At 38.4% G+C, this 27,820-nt stretch overlaps 1 protein-coding gene across 6 annotated transcripts in view; it reads right to left on the bottom strand.

Moving 5' to 3' along the window:
- Positions 1-228: 228 nt before the first annotated feature.
- Adgrg6 (adhesion G protein-coupled receptor G6) overlaps positions 229-27,820 on the bottom strand; it is a 135,350-nt gene continuing 107,758 nt past the window's right edge. For 3 of the 6 annotated variants that reach the window (XM_060380232.1, XM_060380233.1, XM_060380234.1), the window contains 8 exons: positions 24,653-24,780; positions 23,304-23,572; positions 22,165-22,261; positions 20,009-20,292; positions 8,037-8,138; positions 7,322-7,474; positions 6,212-6,257; positions 3,875-4,011 (listed from right to left, as the gene is read on the bottom strand). In XM_060380232.1, the coding sequence (XP_060236215.1) occupies positions 6,244-6,257; positions 7,322-7,474; positions 8,037-8,138; positions 20,009-20,292; positions 22,165-22,261; positions 23,304-23,572; positions 24,653-24,780 (1,047 nt within the window). In that variant the 3' untranslated portion in view covers positions 3,875-4,011; positions 6,212-6,243. Of the gene's footprint in view, positions 4,012-6,211; positions 6,258-7,321; positions 7,475-8,036; positions 8,139-20,008; positions 20,293-22,164; positions 22,262-23,303; positions 23,573-24,652; positions 24,781-27,820 lie in introns of all 6 variants that reach the window. The other 3 variants (XM_060380230.1, XM_060380229.1, XM_060380231.1) reach the window with 1 other exon arrangement.

The following is a 27,820-nucleotide window of genomic DNA, read 5'->3' as shown; positions in this document are numbered from 1 at the left end:
CAGCTTCCCACAGATGGAAGACAAATACCCCTATTACCTCAGAGTCATGATAAAAATTATACACGATGAGCAAAACCCCTGATGTCTAAAGGTATTCACAAATTTTATGATTTTCTTTTCTACCATGTTCAAATTACTCAGTTTTTATTGGAGTTTCCTGTGGTAACAAAATATAAAATTCTTCTTTTTTCTTATATCTCTTGGCAAAAAGGAGACTATAAATGAAAATATTTGAAAATTTCACTTTTATTTTCACTTTTTCTTGAGGGAGGCAGAGAAAGAAAAGTCTAACACAAATCACTTTTTCCTTTGAAGTGAAGAAGAGAGAGAGGTGGAATGAAAAAGAAGTGAGAAGTAGTGGGGTATTCATAAGGAATGAAGATGAGCTTAGCCTCAGATATAAAACAGTGGCACATAGTTTAAATACGAAGTCCGAAGCCGGACCAACCAAGGCACTGAATTTACAAAGCCAAACCCATACAAACTTCAAAACTGCAATAAATATGGAGTGGCGGGGAAATGGAACAAGAGTTTCCTGTTAGCTCCATTGCTGCTCGCCCATGCTTTCAGATGTGACCTGATCACCCAGGTCTTCAGATGGCCCTTGAGCAACAACCGTTTTCTTAACATGACTTGGCCGGGAGTTGTGAACTTTGGCTCAGGAGATCGGCTTTTGCAGTGACCTGCCAAAGAGGCTCCTAGCTTAGTGCTGGGCATACACTATGCTGAGGAAAACCTTGAGCCAAACTGGCCTTGGATCGGCAGAAAGAAACGATTCTAGGTTACCAGAGGAAAAAGGGGAGCAAGGCATCTCTGTTCTGACCATGCAAGTAGAGTTAACAAGACTGGTCATTTTCCAAGCCTCCAAATGAAAATGGCCACTTTAAATGTGAGAAAGATACCCCGGACCTGGATTCCAAACAACACTACTATGTTTCTTTATTTATTTTCATTTTTGTTTTTTGTTTGGGGATGATTTGGACTTTGCTTCAAAACAAAGTAAAAAGCCTAAAGCCTAAGTTATGTTGAAGCTGACACACAAAAACAACCCAGCTTTGCATCCGTTAGCTATTCTAAGAAATTCTAACATCAGAGTTCATTAATCCCAGGACCTGGACCTTTGTCATATATTCATTCCTAGTGTTTTGGCAAAATCACCCCATGTCATTGCCTTTATTGGTGGCAGGCTTATTTTCCAGCTGTCAAATAATTTTTTTCCTTCCTATTTAAGAGTCAGAAATAGAAACATTCCCTCATAAAGGAACTGAATAATTTGGAACATGAACAATATAAGTATTTATTTGAAAAATCATTTTCCATTTCAGTAAAATGGCAAATCAGCTTTAGTAGTTTTTCACTACCAACTCTGGTTTGCCCTCACAGTTGCTCTTATCCATCCATCATATTTAAAGATATTGCTACAGAAAACTATTTCACAACTTTTTTAGAAAAAAAATACAGTCTCTCTAGTAGAAGATTAGCTAAAACAGTAAAGCTAGGTGGTAGAAAGCTAAGATTTGAAACAAACTGACATGAACACAAATAAATAAATATGTACAGAAGAGACATTGCCAATATCTTTACACGGTAAGAAATAGTGGCAAGAATGGAGATTATCTCAGACTCTAAACTAAAACTCTAACAACACAGTGAAAAGAGAGAGTGATGAGTAATTATCCAGACTCTGGATTGGGATTGTTTTATAGTTGGTGTAGGTGGAACTTTGGCTCTCCAGTGGAATTCTGCCTCATTCTTCCGAGGAGCCAAAAAATGCAAACGAGAGCCACATATTTGGAGCTGAAGGTAGAAGTTGGATCAGTCTTTTAAATCCACTTGCAAATATTTCTAGGCTATTGTTTCTTCATTTTCTTTTTCTTACTTGGTTATTGAAGATTTTAAAGTGGAGCCGACATTATTGCCAGGTAAGAAAAAATAAAGGTTTTATTAGCTCTGAATGCTTGTAAGAAGAAATAAAAAGGAAAGCCTATTCTGAAGCTAAGTCATAAACTCTATTAACTAAATATTCACTTTGTGCATAAATCTCACAGTAGAAAGCTAATTAGAATCTATCAGGAACACCTAAGTTTGGGGGAAGTATGTGAATATACAGTGACTATTTGAAATTAAATTTTACCTCTATGTGTCCTCTGGTACAATGAGCAGCCTGCTAATATAAAAAGACTGGCTCTACTGAGGTGACGCTTAGTTGCCTTAATATTCACTATCCCTTTCTTCTACATGGCCGCCGCCTCTGTGAAAACCAGGCCTAGCAAAGTTCACGTGCACCAAGATGGCAGTCCAGGCTGCCACAAAACGGAATGGCAATAACAGTCCACTGCCACAATCTATCATCCTTTGCAGCTTGGCAAATAACTCCATGGTTGACACTAGAGAAATGAGAGGGCCTTGAGTTGTTGCAAAGCCTACAGGATCTTGTAGCCAGGAATGACCTCCTTTCTGTACAGAGGTTCAGTTCTGGCCTCTGCCTTCCAGCAGACTGACTTTGCCTTTTGTCATCACTGTGCTGCTATCTTGCCAAATCTGAAACTTCCCAGAGAACTCTAAAGGGTTCTTTAGCAAGGCTAAAGCCACCATACACTGAGGCCTGTGGATAGATAGCCTCATTAAAGCACACTTTGTTTAGGATAGTATAAGCTGCTTAGTGTTACCCATAACTTGCATGCTGCAGTCTGGTTCATAAATATTATACTATAAAGTAGTATATCTCGCCAGCCCTCCCTAGGCTCTTACACACTCTGAATGGAGGGCTCAGTGCAAATAGTTTTTAGACTAGCAGTTGTAGACCTATATGTTTATAAATTATTGTGATTAACCAAGACAGCTGTGTGTTTCAGTGTATGTTTCTTGGAACAAAATATCACTTGGGGGACTCAGAGATCTCTGAAGTTTATGTGGTTTGAAATATCTTAAAAATAATTAAAGGAAGAATAGGACTACTTAGTCTCAAAAGTGTGTCCTCTAAACAGTGAGAGGCCATTATATACAGTGTGCATTCAGTGAAATTCTCATTCCTCTAATAAGCCTGTGGTCCAATTGCCCAGTGAAGGAGGATGGAGGAGGTGCTTATTTTTAAATCTCAGGAGGCCCACTTTAATTCAGTGTCCATATTCAACTGGATTTTACATGCATGGGAAAATGGTGATATTTCAGCTTGAGATATTAAAAACTTATACAATATTAACCAGATCAAATTTTTCAAATACTTTCTTGCAATTTTTATGAATGTTAAGTATGTTTAATACATGTGTCAAATATTAAACATTCTTTTCTACTTATGGTTGAAATTTCACTGAAAAAGAAAAAGATGCTTTTTCATAGAAATAGCATTGGAACAAAACCTGTGAGCATCCACAATCACTACAAACATCAATTAGTGTTTTCTACATCATCTTTATAAGAGTCAGGCCACATCCAAGCCTAACTATGAGGTGTGGTAAATGAGATCTAAAGTAGAATTTGTTCTTGGGTTGTTTTTTTTTTTTCTTCCATGGCCTTGCATTTTAATGCCTTTCCCCTCATTCTGTTGAGTTTGATTCAATTACATTCTAAACAGTCGTATCTCCTGGAAGTGCTCAGCGTGCTCTCAGTTCTGAAGTGTGATGTCAGAAGCTCATCCACAGAAGAAATATTCCAAAAAGATGAATTCTGCATCCCACAGCAGCTTCCCTAACAAGAGACAGTTCTCAAAGCTCTGCAGCTACCTAGGGGACAGCACACTGACTTTAGCTGCTCATAGCTTTTGCTGCTTGTAGTTCTTCACAGTTCTCTAGACAAGCTTCCTTTTTATTTTTTTTCCCGCATATTGGTGACATTAAAACTTTGTGCTGTGGCTGAAAGTATCTGACAGAATAATATTTTTATAGAAGTTATCCGAATGAGCATTACAGTAGCCCTTGACCTTATCAATAACCTGGTGGACCGGGATGATTGATGTCTGTTCTCCACCAGCATGGGTCAGTTTTGACAACGACTTGTCCATGGAAGTGCTGTCTGCAAGAAATGATGCAAGAGATTAGACTGCAAGATAAGCTGGTAACAAGCCCACGGCCACGGCACATGGAAGAACACAGAGGGAAGGAAGTTCTGGGTTCTCTGACAGGTTATGGAAGAGGCAGTACTCAAATATGCTCCCCCTTCAAATGAACTTCTCATATTCACTCAACCTCAGCTTGCTTTTGTGTACCTTCTGTTATGGCATGTTATAAGAAAATGTTCCCAAATGGCATTCTTCAGAATTAATGAATAAAATAGTTGAACTTAAAAAAAAATTATGCACCCTAAGGCTCCAATGTCAGAAACAAGGTAAAAACTGAATGAAACTGTGTTGAAATGCTCATGAAAAAAAGATTATTTAAGATATATTTTACAAATAATGTAGAGTATGAGAAAGGGAGCACATGGCTGCCCCTGAGTCTACAAGAACAGGGAGATGAGTTACAGTCTATGCATAGAAGTCTGACACTGTCTAAAGATTTGATAAAATTTAACTTAAATGCTTTTGGAGAGTAAAAGTGAATCAAGACAAACATGAAAGCAGCGCTGAGTGCATTTCCTCATGGTTGTTAGTTGTGATATGAAGGGAAACTAACAAAAGCATTATCATTTCATAAAGTCAAAATTATCTTCACCAGACGTGTCTCAAAAGCAATGTCAGAGAAATTAATAGCAATTAAGGACTACTAGACACATTTCTAGAATTTTTCAGTAATAGATAAGTACCTGCTATTTTTTTCATAGGCTCTGAAACTGGCTCAGGTAATGGTCTGATTACCTCTTTGATCAATGTAAATCTGTGTTTCTATGAATATAATCAGTCTATCTTCTCCCTTCTGAAATGCTCTGGGAAAAGTTTTATCCCCAGGTTAATGAAATTACAGATTTCACAGTGTTGATAAAGAAAAAAGTGGTGTCCTTGTAGTCATATCTTCTCTATACTTTGTGAGAGAGACAAAAAAAAAAAAAAAAAAAAAAATTGCTACCCTCAAAATGCTGGTCTCTGTAGCCAGAGATCCATAATTTGGAGTATGCACTTCAATTGTTTTATGTTTTGGGTAAACTGGAGCCAATATAGGAAATGACTTGTAAAATGCATCACTAAGTTTTAAAGTCTAAGACATTGTCATAGTATGTACTGCTCCGCTTCTGTTCTGTATCAGGGCATACACCAAGTCAGAACACAGGAAGTGGTAGTCTCATCCCATACTTTAGGAAAGTGGGGGGAAGAGGAGATGACATATTGAACAATTGGCAGATGAAATGACAGAGTGACTGAAGCATGTCCTAGCACTGAAGAACCTGGAGGAGTCATACAAGGCCCCGTCCATGAGGCTCCCAGCAAGCTCCTTGATTTTGTGCTTCCTTTAGGTTCATGGATTCACTAGCCACTGGTTTTCTGGTGAGGATTACCTTATTACTTTAAACATAAATAATGAATAATTTGTGTTCAAAGTTTTTAGCAAACCACAGGACCTCAGGGAAATGTTGAAGATGCATCCCTTCTGGCTCCTGGGCAGTGCTCAAAGGCACGTATTTTTAGAGACTGTAATTGGCCTCATTCCAAGTATATGACTCTACCGGGTGGTTCTTCATTCTCTCACAGAATAAAGCTGTGTGCATGAATGCAATATATCACATCCATACATGATGTCCCATGGCTTCTGCTTAAAAGTCACATGAGGAGTAACAAAGATTCAGATTGTTTCTGAAAACGAGGGGCTAGAGATATGAACCATTGTTTGATATATATTGAAGTCTCAAGCAGATAAAAATCACCACAAAGCAGCTTGAAATCAATAATTTCTCATTCAAGACTTCTACGAATGTACCATGACACACTCAGGAATCCAAAAAACGGTGAAAAGAAAAAAGGACAGAGATGTCACATCATATAACAAAAAGTTTATTAAGCACTTCTTTTTCTTGGTTTTGTTATTATGTTACATGCTGTGTGACCTGCTCATCAGGAGCATGGTACATTTCCTAGAAGCACAGCTTGCACAGCCCATGCAGAGAAGAGCTGGCCCAGCCCACTGTCAGAGTTTGAGATTTCAGCTCAGTGCAGGAGTATACCTTTGTGCTAGTTGAGAAGAACTGCAAAGAACAAGCTGTTTTGCAGCACCTTAGCTTAATTCATGCACATGTTCGCATTACCTTGCACAAATTCATGCATAAAAAAAGCAGAAAAAGTTACCTGAATGTTGCACTTTTGTTGATGGAATTCTCTTAGGAGAAATTATCTATACCGTAAACATATGAATGTCTAAATCAATTCCAAGAAATAAACCAGCTACATAGTCATGAGGATATGGAGTGGTTTTCTGCACATTCCAAACCATCCTCAGTAGACAGCTGTCTTAGCAACAACTGGCAGGGATTTAGACTTGCAAATCAACTGTAATCCAAGGTTTTCAACCAGAGTTGCTAGTACAGACACCTCACATGCATTTTAGAAAAAGTTCAAATACTAGTCTCTTCTGCACCACTGGCCTCAGTTCACCTGCAGTGGCTAAGTGGAGTAAACACTTCCAACTCCTTTCCATTATGCTCTTAGTTATATCTTCAGAATACAGCAAGTGCCAGCACAGTGTAGCTGTTTCTCAAGGCATTTAACTTCACACATCTCACTAGCAAGAACTGCACACACATTGTTTCCCTGCTGTCATCAGGGTAATTTGTATACATCCTTAGTGTCAGAACACATGGCCACTGGAGCTGTGCTGAACAAGCAGGACATGAACAAAGCAATATTTCTCACAGTCCTTTTGACTTTATGGATAATGGGTTGTCCATTCTTTCATATCTTATGAGCAAGCTAAAGGACAGTTGCCACTTACCTCCTCACTTGCAGTAGTGATGGAATTAAGTCTTAAACAAAATATTCATCCTACATGGTGCATCTTCCTGGCCCCATACCTAATTGCAAATTTTATACTGGCAAGTTTCATACTGGGTTGAAATGTTTTGCAATTTGATTTCTACATTTTTTAAATAAAATTACTTTGAAATGAAATATCACAATTTCAAAGAGAAAACTGTTTCAACTCAAACTTTGAAATTATGCTAATACTGACAGCTAGTGATATTATAACCATGTAGATATAGTTGGGTTAAAATTATTTTCAATTTAGAATTTACAAAGCTGATGGATTAAGTCTTTAGATGGACAGGATATTCTGATAAATCTAATCCCAGCCCTCTACCTGGCACTGGGATCCACTGGTTATTATAAGTCAGTTTTGTGATGAAAACACATAAATGAAAACCAACCAGAGGGAAGATTTACAGGCCAAGAATGACTCACCTGAGTGGCTGTTTCTTTTGAAATAGGTGGTGGAGCTGGATTTTGATTTGGACGTGAGATATGTTGAATTGGAGCCAATGGAACTTGAAGACAATGATTTCCCCAGGTTATCAGAGCTCTTCTTGATGATGTTGGTAGCTGTCTTACTCCAATCTGGAAGGAATAAAGAGCAGTACTTTATTAGTTGGCTTATAGAAAATACAAGCTGTCCCGGAAATCCATCACTGCGTCATTCAATCTGTCCAGAAGACTTGGTTTCCTCATATGCTTAGTGACCTAAAGAAACTGACATGGAAACATTAGGAAGCCAAGGAGATGCATCTTGCTCTGACCCCATGCATATCCTATTTAGAATCTCATTTCAATACCCTATAGGTGAGAAGCATTTGCAGGTATTTAAAAAGTTAATGACAGTTTCCTCTAAATGTTGTGTCTCCGGAAATCACTCTTCATGTAAGATTGAGTTGAGAATCTAAAAATGTGGAGCCATTGTAGAGGAACCTGCAGATAGGAGTTGTCAAATTAGATGTCAAAACTCAAACAATTAAAAAAAAACTGAGTGGACTTCATGTTTCTTTTCTACAGCATTCAAGGATGGGGTCAAATGTTTGTAAGGCATTCTCAGTGGAGGCAGGTTGCTTTGACAGCATAAGGAGGAATTCCTGTGGTTTCAACTACTTCTCCAAATGAAACTCAGTTAACCCCATACCTTTACCTGAGTTGTCTGCTAGCCGAAATCGGCCACAGCAGAGATGACGCCTCCACTGTTTCTGAACATTCTCTTTCATTGCACAGTGGAAGATGAATATAAATAAACCTGTGTCAAGAGAACACGAAGCCTATTTAAGCCAAATGGTACATTATTATGATAAACATTATTAACTATGTGGAATTATCTTAAAATTTTATAACAAGCCACCAAGGGACAAAGACCTTAAGGAATGGACTCTTAATGTAAGCATTAGCCAGCTTAATCTTTTACAGAATAACAGAGAAACTCAGAATTCAGAATAAGTTCATGGACCTTATTTGACCTTTGTTCTGCATACCTTATGACATAACTATACTCCTAACACCCAACGATGACTTTCACCTTTGGCTTCATTCTCATCTCTTCCCAGCATAAAATCCCAACACAAACAGCTTCTAGGACATCTTCCCTTGGCTAAAGCTCCTGTCAGCTGCATCTCAAACTCCAGATGTTCTTAATAGAAGTCCTGACTGTGACTCCCAGACTACTTGCATATTCTTCTATTTCTCAGTATATCAGGCTTGTTCTCAGCCAACACCATGCTGAACACCCATTCTTCAGATCTTTTAGTAACAGTCTCCTGCCTTGGACTAGCCATTAACCCCCTAGGGAGGCCACTGTATAAAGTAATAATAATTCATTCTTAATTTAGTCCCTACTCATCCTCTTTTGTGTACACTAATCAGTACATGGCGCTCTTGTATTCCTTGTATGGCCATATGTGTGTTTGATTATCTTTTCCTAGTGGAAAATAAAGCTCCAAATACAGCTGTTTGTCTTAGTACTATAGCTGTTCTAGGAATGATGCCAGGAATCATACAATGAATCAATCAATGTTATCTTAATGATTGATTCATAGTTAATAAAATGAATTCAGCCTACGATCAATAAGTGAACATGTGTTCATTTTAAGGGATGACATGTGATTAGAAGTAGAGAGTTAAAAATAAGAACTGTGTATTGTATGGGAAGATTTCTCAGTGGGTAAAGCAACTGCTATAAAGCCATGAAGACAGGAACTCAGATTCCTAGATCCTCCATAAATACTAGGTGCTCAGAGCGATGGCAGAGATGTAGGATTCCCAGCTGGCTTGGTAGACTAGTTACACTGATTATCTTTAGGTTCAAATGAGAGAATCTACTTCAGTGAATAAGGTAGAAAGCAAATAAGACATCCAATATCAACCTTGGATGACACAGATGCAGGCACATGTGTGCACGCACATGCATACATGCACACACACATGAACACACACACACAGATGCATACTAACTGACACTGGTGCAGTAGAGGTCCACCCCAAAACACTTAATCAAGAGTTTATGCTTAAGGCCAGCCTAGGCTACATTGGGAGAACTTGTTACATAACAAAACAAATAAAAATAGAAGAAACTGAGTTCTATGCAAATTAGGACTACAATGACAATATTTTCTTTTTTAAAAATTTTTATATTAATCACAGATTATTCACTTTGTATCCCAGCTGTAGCCCCCTCCTTCATTCCCTCCCATTCCCACCCTCCCTCCCTCATCTCCTCCCAAGTCCCTCTCCAAGTCCACCAATAGGGGAGGTCCTCCTCCCCTTCCATCTGACCCTAGCTTATCAGGTCTCATCAGGACTGGCTGCATTGCCCTCCTCTGTGGCATGGCAAAGCTGCTCTCCCATCAGAGGAGGTGATCAAAGAGCCAGCCACTGAGTTCATGTTAGAGACAGTCCCTGTTCCCCTTACTAGGGTACCCACTTGGACACTGAGCTACCATGGGTTACATCTGAGCAGGGGTTCTAGGTTATATCCATGAATGGTCCTTGGTGGAGTGTCAGTCTCAGAAAAGACCCCTGTGCCCAGATATTTTGGTACTGTTGCTCTCCTTATGGAGCTCTTGTCCTCTTCAGGTCTTACTAACTCCCCCTTCTTTCATAAGAGTCCCTGCATTTTGCCCAAAGTTTGGTTAAGAGTCATGACAATACTTTTAAGGCAAAGATTCCTGAAAACATGCAAATGAGTTTTGAGATAATGGTCTCATTCTGTTATACTACTGGTAGTGATGGTGTGTCTTCACAAGGAAGGGTCTTGTAGAAGATGTAGGCTTGAATGGAACCTTTAAAAATATTGCAGTGGAGGTAAGATGAAGGAAGTCTCTAGAAGGTTAACTTGTTAAGTGACTATTTGTAAAGCATCAAACTTGACATTTCAAGAAGTGGAGGAAGAGGAGTAGGAGAAGGAGAAGGAGAAAGAGGAGGAAGAGGTGGCAGAAGAAGAAGAAGAAGAGGAGGAGGAGGAGGAGGAGGAGGAGGAGGAGGAAGAGGAGGAGGAGGAGGAGAAAGAAGAAGAGGAAGAAGAAGGCTGACTTTATAGATCCAAGGACTTGTACAGAGTGGCATAAAAGCAGCTATTAGATTAATGTTAAGGGACAATTAAACTTAAATGTTGCTTGTGAATATGGAGTATTCATTAAGAAAACTAAGTTATACTGTAGCTTAAGAATGTGTATGCAGGCTGCAAGGAGTCCTCATTTCGTAACACAATTGACATACAAGGCTAGAAAGCTGAGCTTGATTCTTAGAACCTGTGAAAAAGTAGAAGGAAAGAACTAACCTGGTAAAGTTATTTTCTGACATCCATGTGTGCCACAGGACATGCCTGTCCCTTTTAAGCATATACACACAAACACAGCAATAATAAATAAAATAAAGTTCTAAAATATAACATATGATAGTTTTGAAGTTTGATATGTATAGTTCTTTACAAAATATGACCAAATATATGTGGTAGTTACTAGCTTAATGCCATATGATTCATAATTATATTCTAGAATAAATCACATGATAGTGTGCAATAGTTATGAAGCTTGTTGATTTCTGTTCTAGCATTCACATTGTTGAAATTACTCTGGGTGTTTTCCTCTCTGTTTCAGGTCCTTGTGTCCATCAGAGAGCCCCAAGCACAGTGCCTAAAGTGAGGACTTGATGGTTGGAAATGTTAATGTTGCCTATTCTGACCTGTAGAGAAATGCTAATGTGAAATGTGTTGATTATCTTTTTGTTACTGATTTTACTAAGAGGATTAGCCTACTAAAATTCATGGTAAATTAAAATGTACTTATTTTAAAATTTCTATTACATGTTTATTTAGTGTGTACATGTGTATTTGTGTACACATATGAGTACCTGCGTGGAGATCAGAGGTCAGAGGAGGTCAGAGTCTATTCTTTCCTTCTATCACATGGGTCTCAGAAATGAAATCAAATTATGAGGTTTTGCCAAAAGTCCTTAACTAATTAGCTTCAAAGGCATTTAGCTTTGATAGGTATAAAAAAGTATACACAAGACATTAAATAAATAATACTATCTAACCATCTTGTAACTTTAGATTTCATTATATAAATATGCTGTCTCATTACAATATCATTTATTTCTGTGTTGGTAGTGATTATGATTATTAGCCCATTTTTTGTCTGAAATGTTATATCAGATAGCTTAAACTAGTTCTAAATCAAGCATGTCTTGACCAGAAGTCTCACCTCTTCTTGCTAGCTTTCACATAGCTAAAAGGTCCTATGCATGCTATGGAGGGAGAAAAATAATCATCAGTCTGACTTAACTATGAGCCCTGGGAACTACATAATGACTGGTGTGATATGATATACTAACATGTGCAACTATGCACAAATGTCATGAAAAGAACCAGTCACTGTTTGTTAGATTTAAGGCCTTATCAAAAGGATGAAACCCTCATCTGCTACCATTATCAGCCAAGAAGTTGTGGCTAGACATGTCATAAGCCCTAGTGGAGAACTCGCTACTTCCAGGACATTCTCCTAACTGGACACAGCATTAAACTAGCCCTAATGATTCCTCATTATCTTCAACCTTCATCAGAGAAGCCTCTTTTTCCAGGAGGTAGTTATTAACAGAGACCCAGATCTGGTCAGTATTCAAAAAGTAAGAGACTGCAAAGTACCCAGCCATAAATGGGACACGTGAATCACAACTCCTACTGCCAAGGCTGAGAGATCATCAGGGAAGGGGCACAGAGAGGCTGTAAGAGCCAGAGGAAGTAGATGACCCCAGCAAACAGTGCATTTTGCACACAACATGGCAATTACACGTGAACTAACTGTGGCTGTGACCGTGTACATAAGACCTACATAAGGTAAAGCCAGTCAAAAATTTCAGGATGGCGGTGGTCATCAAGTCCCACCCTCAGCTGAGGAATTGTTGGTAGCTGTTGTCTGCTAGGATCTGAAGTCATTTTCTACAGTGATGCAACCTCCGAGAGGGTAGCCATGCTCTCGTAGGTGATTCTGCAGCTATGAACATATTGGCAGCACAAGCAGACTAGGTGAGTTAAAAAAAAAAAAAAAAGGTGTGTGTAGGGGCACATGAACTTGGTAGAGAAAAGTGTTGGTAGGGAGAATGGAGAATGGATTGGAGTGAAGTGAATGGGGAATGGAGTTGATCAAAAACCCATTATATGCAAAAATTTCAACCATCAAAGTAACAAGGGAGTTCTAACTAGAAAGCTTTAATAAATGTGAAATTTTAGTTATCCAAAATATAGCCACCCCCAAGATTCCTGTACTGTGAGTTAGAGGAGGGTGAGGACGAAGATGTCTGCTGGACATTATCCTACTTTATTAAAGGCATGAAGGGTTTCAGATCAAAGAAGGACTTAGTTCCATACTTGATCACTTAGAAGCAATGTCTGGGGGTTGCCTGTCCTCCCCAGCGAGTTGGGAGGAGGCATCAGTCACACCAGACCTCATCTCCACATTCAAATTACTGAATCAGGTGGTTGTGCCTATGAAATCCAGTGTGCCCCTACAAGGTATTCTACTAAACTAATGCATGTGCCACCACTACTGCATGCATCGAATTGCTTACTTGCTATTTCTAAGTTTCAGGGTGCTGACAGAGTTACAGAGTTGAGAGACTGGAGAGCAGGGAGGCCTGAGGTGAGATCCATGGAGGCTGAAGTCAGAGGGCTGTTGTTTAGAGACTGCCTACTGGTTTAGGTTTACTCTAATTTCCTTTAATGATGTCAGAATTTTCTAAATTTGTTCTTTGAGGGATTTATTGTTACATAATTGAGAATGTAAGTAATTATGTAATCTTAAACAACTATATGATGCAATGACTTATTGGAACTGGAAGATGCTATACTCATTTAAGGATGTTCATTTACAGCATAAATTAAAGGGTTACCTTAGGACTCACACTGAGTCAATGATTAACTTTCAGTTGATAGCAAAAGGTAAAGTTTTGTAGACATTGCGTCCTTTCATACTCTAGTCATACTCTTTTTGTAACACTATTTTCACGTCATATGGAGAGAAATTGAACTTCAGAGGGTGTTTAGATATTTTCAGTAGATAGTAAGTAGATATTTCATTAGAAAAGAACTAGGTTTTAAATTTTACGTTGTGACCTTTTGCAGAGTTAAAATATGTTATTTTGAGTATCAAATGCAGACAGTAGTCAGAGAGAATGAGTTTAAAGATAAACTGACATGATTAACCATTTTTAAAGACTATATAAACAGGGGCTGGAGAGATGGCTCAATGGTTAAGAGCATCGGCTATTCTTATAAAAGATCTCCGTTTAATCCCACCAAGCACATGGGGACTAACAACTGTCTGTGACTCCAGTTCCAGGGCACCTGGTGCTGTCTTTTGCCTTTGAGGACACGAGGCATGTACTTGGTACACACACATAAAGGTAGGCAAAACACCCACACACATAAAATAAAAATAAGTAAAGCTTAAAAAACAGTTTATGCAACATTGTTCTACATCACAATTACATAACAAGAAGACATTGCATTTTTAATAAACTGTAAATCTACTATAATTACATACGCATCAAATAAGTTTAGATTAAAATCTGAACATATTCTCTAAAATTATATGACAGAAAAAGTCATATTAAAGTTCCATTCTTTTGTTTTGTTTTGTTTTTTACTATGAGTTGTGGTCAAGATTAGATAATAATCTTGGGAAATGAGAACTCATGGTAAAGATTTTATTTGAAATTTCAATGTATTATATTTATTGTAGAATTTTTTTTTTATCCCGAGACACATTTTCATGCTAAATCAGAGTAAGAATCTTCGCAGGTTGCTTTGTTCTTTGCAGCATCAAATATTTCTCATGTGAATTTAAGCAAATCAAGTAATAAATGATTAAAATAATTGTTATCCGGAAAATATCTCCCTTTTATTTAAAGCATAAGAAATGTAGTTGAATCCACATCATAGTCTAAGCTTTCTTAAGAAGGAGTAGTAAAAATGGAGCCAATGGAGCCAACATCAGGTTGTAGCTAAGAAAAAAACCAAAAACCAAAAAACAAAACTGAACCATATCCTCCCTTAACTGCTGAGATTTCTCCCCACGTACTTGAACATCATGACACCATATGTAAAGGTAGCTACAAAATTTTAATATGATCTCTATAAGCACTCACAGGAATTCACTCCGTTTCCAACCCACTCTCCATTCTATCCACACGTTTCCTCCTTGAGAATACTCAATCCACCTAGGAAACATGTGGTTCGCTGGCTTTCTGCAAAATGTTTCCTGCTGTAGCTGGGGTGGTGATGAGGACATTTTAGTCCTCTTTGTATCTTCACTCCTACTGAATTGAGGACTAGGGGACATCCTGGGTAAAGTTTGGGGCCCACAGAGCCAAAATATTGAATTCAAATTTAAAGCTTTTACTTCATCTTGATTGGTTTAGTGAAGCTAAACCAATCCTGAAGCTTTCCGGTCACCAAACAAACTAACAAAAAAACAAAACTCAGGAGCTGTAGCTGTCCATTTTTTATTTGAAGCCTAGCCTGAGAGACTACTGCTCTAACAAATCTAAGCAGAATGCCTTAGCAACAGTGCCTTTGCCTTGTAAACTGCCTTGATCACTTATTTCGTCTACTTGAAACTCCTCCATGCTAGATGAAAAGTGGATTTCTAATCGTCCTTTACTCTCTCTTTTCCTCTCACTCAGTTCCTTCCATTTGTCTCCTACTGTATATTCACTTCACACAAACACTAATATTACTTGCAAATTCAAAATTTCTTAATTTTCAGTAAATGTGAGTTTTTTATTTTAAATTAATACTATTTCCAGCTGTGATGAAGAAGGAAGTATACTGTAATTCAGTAAGGAAGAAGGGCTGTCTATGGGAAAACGAAGGTAAAAAATATAAACAAAACAAAGCAAAACAAAACAGCTGCACCTTATCACATCTTTTTCGAAGGCAGGCTAGCTATGCATACACACTAGAGGAAGATGGTGAAGGAACAGCAGAGAGGGCTACAAGCCTGGATGTAGGAAACATTCTAAGAAATCTTATGAAGGAGTAGATTTGGTTGCTCGTTCTTAGTCCTGTCATTAAACCCACAATCTTAGTAGCATCTTAGAAAATAAATATAAGCCTGATTTTAAATTCTGGCATAATATTCATTGTGTATTATATGACTTATATTTAATCTCGATCCTTCTGGAGCTATTAAACTATTTAGGGGAGAGAAGACACTGTGACTAGAAATTTGACTCCCATATAGAATCCATTCCTTTTGTTTGACTCTGACAGAAACATGGCTTTCAGGAGTACATATAAAATGAGTTGCTATTTCTTAGATGTTGAGTCTAATTATCAAAATATTAAAAAAAAATGACAGAAAGAGTTCCCCTAGATATGATGGAGTCCAAACCAGTGTAAGTGGCCATCTGTCACTGTTCCAAAAGGTCGCATTCCAGTCTAGATGGAGGGAGTGCTCATCTTTGAGAGTTCTTTACTATCTAAAGGCCACTGGTCCTTCCCAGAAAAGTCAACCATAAATTTGAAAAAACAAGTTCACCTTTTCTGAACTTGAATGATAAACCTTTAGAAACACAGAAAGGAAGCATAAACATTAACATAAGCATAACTCAGGGCTGGAAGAAGAGGGCAGGTGGCTGCAGTGGGCGATTGGCATCTTAGATCATGACTATTGATTTTGGAGTTTTGATAGTAAAAGCAGCTATTTGGGAAGAATACACTATGAGTGCTATATACTTGACTATTGGAGGAACAGACTGGTTGGCTTCTAAACTCCTAAGTGAGTCTGCACCTAAGAGTAAATATCTCCCAGGTTGTCTTGTTAGTCAAACAAAGCCAGCTGTTCTTAAGTTGGGTTTATGGCTGTTTTTGGAAAAGTGTCTTCAATCTTCCTTTCATACTACAAAGACACCCTTTACAAAATTATTTCTCTGTGGCACAAAGTGCTCTGTCAAAAGATGAGTAATGTATTTTCTTGCAGTGTGTCATGTTTCACCCCACTTGATGTCATTTCAGGTGTCTGGAGCTGAAAGATACCCACCCTTTAATTATAGATAATAAGTATTTCATCTTTCCAACAATTACACATGTGCATTTATGTGCTACTGGGCCACAGCTTAAGTTCCATAAGATTCCTAACAGGCCAAGGGAGACTTAGACGGCCATTTACAGTTTGACCATCTCAAAATTTCACTAATGTCTTAGTGTACCAACAGGACTGTGACTAATGACAGTTCCTAATGGACAACAAATTAAATTCCCATTAACTTATAGATAGTATGTTTACTAGCATTTTAATAAATAGAGGTAGGTATTCACTTTCTAAATAAGAACATTGATATGAACTGAAGGACTAGTTAAAAGTGTTCCTTTAGTTCTCAGATTCTACTGAAAACTATGCTTTTTATACTGTGTCACCTAATAATGTGCTGTTTAATTTCCATATATACACATACATATATGTGCATATACATATATATGTATACATTATATATCATTGTCAATGCAAACTGCTCTTGGTAAAGGCCTTAGCTTTTTTTTTTTTTACCATCAGTTTACCTAATAAAATGGAGACTGTGTCCTCTTTCTGAATTTTCTACTTTTCAGACTTCCAAGTCTGGCAGTAAAATCACAGATGTTAGATGAAAGTGCCTCATTAGCTCCCATGCATTACACAGATATACATGACTTATGTTCTAAACGTCATCATTGTAACTAATGGCTGAAATCTCTGAGCAGACTGGTAATTCCTGTCCTGTGTTCTCCTCAGCAGCTTCTTATTAAGAACTGTGTGATGTATTTGTTATGCTCTCGCATTTGGGTACTTATTACAGCCAGATTGTACTTGACTGCTAATCAATACTGTTTTTTGTTTTTGTTTTTTTCTGGAAAAAGAAAATTGAGGATCAAGTTCCAGGTATAACCTGTTGAACTTGCTAGGAAAGTCAAAATTCTCCATATGTTGGAGAAATATAAAAGGTGAGGAACACATAAAATTTAGACAGTAGTTGAATCAAATCATATTATAGTTTTGTTTTTTTTTTCTCTTTCTGAGCCTCTTCATTTCAGAAAAAAAAAAAAAAAACCCAACAGAATTTTCTCAGTTTCTTTGCCTCATGGGGCTTATTTCCCTCCCTTAAAAATAAAGCCTCCTCAAAAGTGGCTGCATTGTCATTTTCTGTGGCCTGGTAAGGCTGCTCCCCCTCAGGGGGAGGTGATCAAAGAGCAGGCCAATCAGATTATGTCAGAGGCAGTCCCTCTTCCCTTTACTATGTAACCCACTTGGACACTGAACTATCATGTGCTACATCTGTGCAGGAGTTCTAGGTTATCATGGAGATAACCTAGAACTCCTTGATAGAACCTTGGTTGGAGTATGAGTCTCTGGGAAGTTCCCTGTGTTTAAGTTTTCTGGTTCTGTTGCTCTCCTTGTGTGGTTCCTGTCCTCTCCAGCTCTTACTATTTCCCACTTCTTACATAAGATTCCATGCACTCTGCCCAACAGTTGGCCATAAGTTTCAGCGTCTGCTTTGATAGTCTTCAGGGCAGAGGCTTTCAGAGGCCCTCCGTAGTAGGTTCCTAGGTTGTTTCCTGTTTTCTTCTTCTTCTGATGTCCATCCTCTTTGCCTTTCAGGATGGGGATTGAGCGTTTTAGTTAGGGGTCTTCTCTCTTGCTTAGTTTCTTTAGATGCACAGATTTTAGTGGGTTTGTCCTATGTTGTATGTCTATATGACCAGGCCACAGAAGATGACAATGCAGCTACTTTTGATGAGAACTGATAGACTAAGATCAGAAAGAAGGAGAGGAGAACCTCCCTTATGGACTTGGGGAGGGGTATGCATGCAGAAAGAGGAGGGAGGGTGGGATCAGGAGGGGAGGAGAGAGGGGTTTATGGGGGGGGATACAAAATGAATAAAAAAATGTTTATATTCATAAAAAAAACCACTAAAAAAAAAGTAAAATATTATCACTATAAAAAAAAAATAAAGCCTCCTTATGTAATTCAGGATGGCCTCAAATTCAGTGTCTTTCTGTTCCTGCCTCCTGAGTCTGGGGTTACCGACACACACCACCACACAAGGCTTTATATATTTGTAATAAAGCATAAAGTTCTTATAAACATAAGCCTCATGTTGAAGATAGAAACTAGTTCACCAATAAAAGCCATTAAGTAAATTTATATACTGCTCCAGGAAGTTTTTGTATGGCCTGGCTGGTGAAATAACTGTGGAGTAAGTGCCCTCAGTATCATGGCCTTTGCATTTAAATTTTTGTTTTGGGGGTGTTTTTAATATCATTGGATGTGTATAAAATTGTTTTGAATTTGTAGGATTTAAAATCAGTCTTAAAAGTCAGTGATTTATTAAGAACACTGACTTGATGACAGCTAACAACGTTTTTTCCCTCTCGTCAGGAGACCCATGATGGGAAAATTAAAGCATCTTAACTCCAATTAATGGAAACAGCTACAGCTGTAGCTGCTGGAGTTTGCTGAGGCTGCCAGGAAATTCTAACACTGAGACTGAGGTTGGGCTGAGAGATGACTGTGCCTTTCAAGTATAATCCTGAAATATAAAACCATGGAATTCTGAATGTGAGTGGATACTTTTGTCAATATTTACTTGGGCACTTTTATGTCTTGTATCCTAAAAGAGATTAAATAGGGGAATATTCTCATTGCCTAGCTGGATCCCTGTGCTACACATTCAGATTCCAACCTAAGGATGTCCTCTTGAGGTTTATTATTACACATATTCATGATACCAGCTGCATATTTGCTCTGTCATGCACCTGAATAAATTTGGTGAATTTATTAATGAGTATTTATGCCAGAGGCATTTCAGAATGGATGGAGGCCTTACCCAAGGGATCTCTTTTCCAGCAATCCATTTTTTTTTGTTTTTTGCAATCCATTTATTTAACAGTCACTGAACATCTACTCTGTGACAACTGTTTCTCAAAGACTAGCAGAAGTTGCACAGTGATAAGTGACACGTGTGTCTGTGTGCGCGTGCGTGCGTGCGTGTGTGTGTGTGTGTGTGTGTGTGTGTGTGTGTGTGTGTGATGGTGGAAAGATCTTTGAAGAAGATGCCTTTCAGTTTTCTCTAAAAAAGAGTATTGATATGTTTGATAGGTTGAATTAATGACTGTAACTCAAAAAGACAAGTTTCTAAAAGACAGTTGGATTTCATTTTTAAACCAGAGGAGCTAAGGAGACAAGGGAACTGCTCTGCCCACACACAGAAAACCTATATAGTTTGCACGAAGGACAGCAACAGTGCCCGAACCAGAAGAAGACCAAAATTGGCTGTGCTCCCTTAAACTTCCTGTTAGGCTCTCAGCTAGCACTTCCCACTGCTCTGTGCACACTTACATTACAGCATATTTATTGAATACCAGGCACTGTTCTAATGTGTCTGGGACATAATGTTAAAGAAAGAAAAGTAAGTCAACCAACATTTTACCTCATTACCTATGCAAGAACTTTTTAATGAACGGCCATTTGTGCCTAGAACTATGTTTAGCACCTAGAAGTAGTAATAGAAACTTGATCTGTGCTGTCTGTAAATAAGGTAAAATTAGAAAGCAGCCACTGCTTGGACACCATGTATCTTACCTTGTAATGAATTGAAGATAGAGAAGAGGTACATGAAAGGGATATTTAAGGGTCCCCAGGCAAAGAAAGCAAAACCCCATGTCATGCCCAGCAGGAAGGTTAGGCTGACCACACTTCGAAGGTTCCTTAAAACCTCTTCTCTCAGGGTGCGGTTGCTTCTCTTTCCATTCCTCCCACAGATCTGTACCATGACCACAACGAACATGGCAACATTCAGGAAGAACATGATTCCAAAGTACCCAGCACAGCTCACATAAAATACCACAGGATCCTGAATCCAGCAGCTAAAAGGAAAAGAAACAAGATTGAGATAAAAGAGTGGCTACCAAGCCTTGTTTACTTATAACTTTCCTTCGCCTGGTTTGCACAGCTTGCACAGTTCTTTCTGAAACACCTATGAAAAGTCAACTCACTTCTGTGGGCCTCAGTTTCTTCTTTGATCCTTTCATAGGTGGTTTTTTCATTTGGTTAGTTTTGGACGCCTGCTTTCTTAATCTCATTTCTTAAATCAACATTAAAAGCCAAATGAGGTTGCTTGTTGGATTCTAATTGGTATGGGAGCATGCTTGTTTGGCTGGCTTTAAACCATATCTGACCCTTTTTCTCTTGTATGTCTTTACTCTAACAATGGAGATTTTCAGCAATCAATTTTGCTGTCCTTTCCTGTCAAAGGGTGGCTATGCTGACTCCATTCCAAAAAAACAACATGGATGTGGCAGTCTGCTAAGAGATTTTATGAGAGCTATGGTATTTCAGCTGTCAGCTTCCGTACATGTGAAAGAGGCTAGGAGAGCTGCTGAGATGTTGGCTCTCATGGGCTATAGACACAGTATCAATGCTAGTGGTCACCTATGTCCCTAGTTTCCTGTTTTCTATGATTAGCTAAATTACACTTCTTTGTTACATTGAATTAAGGATTGAGGATCTGAAGCAATTATTATTTATATAACTATTCTAGTTGAACCAAGATATTATAATATTAAAGAATTCATGTATAGTTGTTTCTTGCACACAATTATAAGGCACTTGATTCTCAGATATATATCAGACAATAGATGGGAGAAAAATTCAAACTATTTTGTATTGCAAACTCTAACATGAGTAAAGTTGAAAAGCAATGCAATTTGCAGATGTTCTAGAGCTTTTTTAAGCTACCTAAAGTACCTAAAAAATCTAATAACTTCAGGAAATTAAATTCATCTTAAAGTTAATTGTCCTCATTGTGGCTACTGAGGTAAATGCTTTTGTGAACATCCTGCGATCCTAGAACTCAACATGATTTCTAGCATACAATGAGTGCTCACTAAATGAGATTTCCTGACCTGACGGCAAAACTTAAATACTACAATGAGGGATTGTATATTCCTTCACTTAAAACTGATTTAGCTTAAAATTTAGTGTTCTTTGTAAGGGTCCCCTGAATAACACTGCATGTCCATGGCAGTGGAATTTCTTTAAACATGGATGTCTCCCAAAGATGCTAGAGTTCTTGATACAGGTCCAACTTGTTGAGGTTTTGTAGCATTGTTTCCGAAACACAAAGAAAGGGAGGCCATGAAGGATGAGAACTGACTAAATATAGAAGTGCTGTCTATCCCTGAAGTTTACACAGACATGAGGTATCGTGGGTCTCACACAACAAAAAATGTTCATTAAGCAATCAGTAATTCCTCAAATCAATGGATGTTGGTGATCCACAATACGGTTGATAAGAAATATGAGAGCAATTTGCTTAAGCAATAATGACCTTAATCTCAATGACCTCAACTTGTGAAGGAAGGTTTTAATCAAGGACTCATGGATCTCATTGTTTTCTGTAAAACACTCATATTGGGTCATTTTTGTTATTGCCAATATATATGGGTTGAAGGAGGCAAGAGTAGCACAGAATCTCCTCAAAGTGAATGAGTCTTCTGAGTCTAGAAAAGATTATCTCAGGTGTCCACTTCTCCAGACCATAAAGCACAATGCTATTGAAATAAAGAAAGGCGGGTCTAAGCGTTCAAACGATTAATCTGTGGTTGACAGACCTCTGTCAGAGCCTCAGAGGTGAAGTAAAGACTTCAACATCAGTGTTATTATCGCCATGGTAACTTACAGTAAGCCACAGGAAAGTACACATCCCACCACAATGTCCCCAAACGTGTTCTACTCACAATTCATCATCCTGCTCCTTCCCATAGCTTTCTTTTCCATATACCTCATTTTGTTTTCTGCTCACCAGAATAACGGACACCACCACGGCTGGCAGACCTGTTAAAACCAAACCAACAAACCAAACCCATGCCACTGAGAACTCTCCTGAAGATTCTGGGACTGGCTGCAGGACTGATACTGTCAAGTAAGTTGACTGGTTAAAACCTGTTGGTTTTAACTTCCTTCCTCAGTCTGTAACATATGATTCTAAGTGGTAATAGTTTAAGCCTACTCTCTAGTGGTAAGATGCTTAAATCTGCTGCTGGGTCTAGTGATACTGGAGATGTGAGTAGACCGTGTAGACTGTGATTCTACTGAAGTTAGCACCAGACAATGTGTAGTTGTGTTAATGATGCTACATTGGGTCACCAAAGTTTGAAAAGATAAGGTGACTGCATCTCTTACGAAATAAAAACTTCAGAAAAAGTGTTGGTAAGCAGCTAGCGTATGATGCATTTCTTTTTTCTCCAGAGAACCCATGGTACTCCTGTGTCTACGTCATTGAGCCAATTCATGCCTCCTCAGTGTCCCGAGCAATCCTTTGATTTTCTCACAGGGGAATAGGAGGAACTAAGGAATGGCTCAGCCTTCAATACTGTCATCTGAAAAAGATGGTGATTGAGCTTTCAGATGCCTCATTTGACATACAATCCAGATAAAGAAAGCGCTCATTGAAAAGATTCTATAAGGGCTAACATGGCTTTGGACAACTGACCGAGGTTTCATGGTAAAAAGCTCAAGGCAACAATTCTGTAAATATCTTGTTTGCACACATAAAAATAACACTCTTTTTCTGGCTCCCACATAGGGATGATTAGAGCTAGGAGTTTAGCTGTCTACTATATTTGGAAGCATAATGGGCTGTCAGCTGCTTCTTTAGCAATGGTGGGCTGGCACTGGGCTCAGGAAATGAGTTTGTGGTGACTCAGGACTAAGGCTTTCCTTTCCTTCTGAATTTAGTGAGGACTGGTGAGAGCTCCAAAAGCATACATTGCAAAAGCCTACAGATGTCCCTTCTCAGGATTTTATTATCTGATGCATGTTTTTCTATGTGTCTTTTGGGGTGATACATGAGGAAGGGTGCTCGGGGAAAGCTTACCCCAGCCAATGATGCAGAATTTTAGAATGTAGCGGTGGATGTAGGTGTTAAACACTTTCACAAGAGCGATGTACATGTGGATGGCTTCCAGTCCCATCCAGGTGAAGGTAGCCAGGAGGAAGAAGTGCAGCAGTGCAGCCACAGCCGTGCAGAGTCCAGCTACACCGAAGGAAGTGATCCAGCCATCCAGGAGAAAGATGAGATTCAGGAAGAGCAGGGCTGAACTCAGGTTCATCAGAATTTTGGAGGGATAATCCCTGCGCAGCTTCCTACGGATGGAGAAGAGAAAAGTATGCAAGAGGTGACACTGCATGCCGACATTTTAAACACAGGAGTCAATTCCTGTTCTCTACCATTCTGCAGCATGTAACTCCATATACAAAATATCCCCCACCACATTGAGGCATGAACATATTTATGAGTTTTTGCCAGGCTACAAAGAGTTTTTCAATGTGACTTTCATTTCAAAATTGTTTCCAGCTGTTTCCAAAATTCTCAACTTGTTACACAGGATTTACATTTATTTATTTACTTGTCTATTCTTGAGTTAGTTTTTTTTCTACTGCAGCTCAGGATGCCTTGTAATTCACTAGATAGCCCAGGCTGTTCTCTAACTCATGGAAATGCTCCTGCTTGGGCCATTTGGGTGCTGGGATTAGAGACATGAGCCACCATGCTCACATTTTTCTTTAATTTAGGAATTTCCTGAGATTTCCAAGAACTATAAATTTAATCAATTTGTTCAGGTGTGCATGTCCATATGTCTATGCATCTGCATGTAGATACCTGGAAAAGCCGTATTTCATTAAGGCCCCTGGAACTGGGGTTATAGATGGTGGCAAGCTGCCCGGTGTGAATGAAAGAATCCAAACTCAGGTCTTTCTCCAAGAGTAGCCACTGCTTGTAGCTGTGGAGCCATTCCTTTAGCTCTGACATTTTTATTTAAAAGGTAATTTCCCTAGAATTGTTTGATATTTCTTGATTTTTTTAATGAGTCAGGAGTCCCTTTAAAAAATTTCCTGTTACAAGAAATCTTGCATGCAATTTAAGAAGAAAATTATATTTGCCATTACAATGTGGAAAGTATTTCATGTCATTTTAATTTACATTACTGCTCATACTCTCTAGCAGCCTTAAATCTATTTTATCAATAGAAACATAGTAATTATAAACTAAGATTCTATACCTGGAAAATTCATGTTGTATGATCTTACAAGAAACATGATGATTAAAAGTGAGACACCAACATGCAGTTCATAAACTGCAGAGCTGTTTTTCAAAGCTGAGGCAATTTTCATGCTCATATTTGCAATTGTTAGCACTGGCTTGGCAGTTAGATATATACTTACTCAAAAGCAATGTATGTCAGGAGAGTTGCTGCTGAGAAAATAGCAGATATCCCACACCCAATATAGGTGATGAAAGTGAGGACTTTTGTGTTTCTTCCATCTATTTGTGATGCACTCCTTGGAAGATCCTAACAAAACATGGGAAGCTGCTGTAAGTATTATTCTTCTATCATGACAGTGATGCTTTATGTTGCCGTAAAGTTCACTGTTGACATTAGAGAAGTTCAGTCTCAGAGGCTAAAAACAATGCCTATCAACACTGGTGTAGCCACTTACTGCATTCTTGTGGACCAATAAGAGAAAGAAAAAAAAAAAAATGAAGCATTACTGCAGAAGTCGGTACACACTGTCTTCAATCAGTACCTCCTTTGTAAGCTCTTGGAACCCTGGTGTAAGCCAAAGAGTGAAAATACTGGAATACCTAAAAGAAACAGTGTAAGACACGGTTGCCTTGTATGGCAAGTTAATAGCAAAATCTGTTTTTGCAAAGATAGGGGCATGTATAAATGGAAATCACTATGCAAACATAGCCAATCCCTTGGCCCCTAGATTGTCCAGTAGGTGAGAGATGCTTAGCCAGGAACAGCCAGAGGTTCCTATAGGTGGTGTTGAGTTTTCTATGTTCATTTCAAAGCCTGGCAACTATGAGGTTGGGTTGATCTTTATTTTATTTTTTCATAAAAGTGAAGCCACCAAGTGTGTTGAGGTCTATCATATTTACTCTTTATAGATTTAATTGGCTTAATTTAAAGTATCAGGAGTTGTGAAGAGTGGAAAGAAGCCAACATGGAAAATAAGCAACATTAATTCCACATGCTTAGGTGAACTTGAAAACTCTGGACCTCATAGGAAAACTTTTCTTTTCCTCCTTAAATGGAGTATTAGGTAGGAATAAAACCTAAGATAAGACCACTAATTTGTCCTGGTGGAAGATAAAATTCACTTCCAACATACACGTGTTTAAAAATGAAAGAAGAGGTTTGTTGAACATACAGTTTAAACATTTCAATCTTATGGCAAAGGTAAACTGTTTTTTCTATATGTCAATTTCCTTTAATTTTTATCAAATATCAAGAAAACGCTACTCTCCCACAGGCCTCCCGTAGAATCGACATTTCTTTATGTGTGCATGTATGTGAAACAAGGAAGAAGCAGGAGTCAGTTCTAGATACAACTAAGGCAGTAAAAGCATGTGCAGTAGTTTTGAAACACTGAAAAATGCACACTGGCTGACATCAGTAGAAGTGGGGTCTCAGAGGCAGAAAAAGCTTTCCCTGTCCTCAACACCCGAGGAGTCCCTCAAAACACCGGGAAGTCATGGGCCCATGGCACATGGGATGGATTTGAGTCAGTGTCAGCAGACTCCAGGGAGGTGCTGGACTGGTACAGTTCCTACAGGATCAGCTAGAGTAGAGAAAGGAAGAGCTTTGCAGGATCACCGAGAGTGATGAATTCCTCAGAGCACTGTTTCCTTCTAGGTAAGACAAAAGACTGCTAATTTAATAAATAATTTAAGAAAAAAATGAAGTAATTCCACACACTGATAGCAATTCACACACAATTCTCCTATTATGTTGTACTTTCTAAGAATGATCACATGACAATTTTATCTTTGTAAGCCAGCAAACATGAAGATATATGAATATAAAACAATAAGAAAGTCAGTTCTATAACAAACATAGGGAAGGACATTAGACATTTTTCACCTTTATAGATTAAAAGATATAATTACGGGTCTATGTATCATGGGAAAACATAGACTCTGAGACTGTCTCATACAAGTGAACAAAGAGTTGTAAATCTAGAAGAAAAAAACTATGACTCAAGCATTGGTGTTCTGAAAGTACCAAAAGAATGCCAACACAATGCCAGAAAGGATGAATTTTGGAAAGTGTTTCTCCTAGCAGTTGATAATCTTACAATAGAGGCCAAAAAGGAAAGGAGAAGAATTCACTAACATGTAAATGTAACTTTTTACTCGGAAGGCAACAGAAAACACAATGTGCATTTATAAACCCATAATAAAATTGAAGTTGCATATAGTAAAAACTAGCCATCTGAGTAATGTGCAGATCAAATCAAGCTGCATATAAAGCAGTTCTTAGAAGTCAATTTTGTTACAGGCATCTATTTATCTATTAGAAATAAAACTCAGAGTGCAGGGAATCTTATGAAAGAAGTGGGAAACAGTAAGATCTGGAGAGGACAGGAACTCCACAAGGAGAGCAACAGAACCAAAAAATCGGAGCACAGGGGTCTTTCCTGAGACTGATATTCCGACCAAGGACTATGCATGGAGATAACCTAAGACCCCTGCACAGATGTAGCCCATGGTAGTTCAGTATCCAAGTGGGTTCCATTGTAATAGGAACAGGGACTGTCTCTGACATGAACTGATTGGCCTGCTCTTTAATTACCTCCCCCTGAGGGGGAAGCAGCCTTACCAGGCCACAGAAGAAGACACTGCAGCCACTCCTGATGAGACCTAATTGTCTAGGATCAGAAGGAAGGAAAAGAAGACCTCCCCTATCAGTGGACTTGGGGAGGGGCATGCATGCAGAGGGTGGAGGAAGGGAGGCATTGGGACGGGAGGAGGGAGGGAACCACAGGGGGGATACAAAGTGAATAAAGTGTAATAATAAAAATAAATAAATAAAAGAAATAAAACACAATCATTTTTAAACATATATGTGCACATTGTTGAAATTAATTATGTAAAAGAAAGATTTCTAATATCTTTAGTCACTTAAAAAAGAGATGGAGGAAATTTTAATTTCTTTTTCAACTGGAAAACAGTATATTTTAGTAATTCAATTTTCATGTCTTGAAACAACATATTTTGAGAGTATTAAAACGTTGCTTTCTGTGATTAATCAACTTTGTCAATTACTTATTCTTTCCCAGAGAATTTATATCCCTACATGTTAGTAAATCTATGACTTGTGAGAGTTGCCATATGACAATGGCCATTTACATGGGCCAAGTAGTTCATCATTCAAATACTAAAGCCCGCAGTTGCTCATTACTTCCTCCCAGACTCCACAGGAAGAAGGCCCAAACATTTCAGGGAGATGACTGCAAAGTCATGTCTGTGGTTTCAACTGGAAAAATTGATTAACTTCAATTCCCATTACTCCCATTGTCTACAAAAAAACAAGTCTGGTTGAT

Source organism: Meriones unguiculatus, chromosome 3 (genome assembly GCF_030254825.1).
Source record: "Meriones unguiculatus strain TT.TT164.6M chromosome 3, Bangor_MerUng_6.1, whole genome shotgun sequence".
Taxonomy (NCBI): Eukaryota; Metazoa; Chordata; class Mammalia; order Rodentia; family Muridae; genus Meriones; species Meriones unguiculatus.
This window is presented reverse-complemented; position numbering and strand designations above follow the sequence as displayed.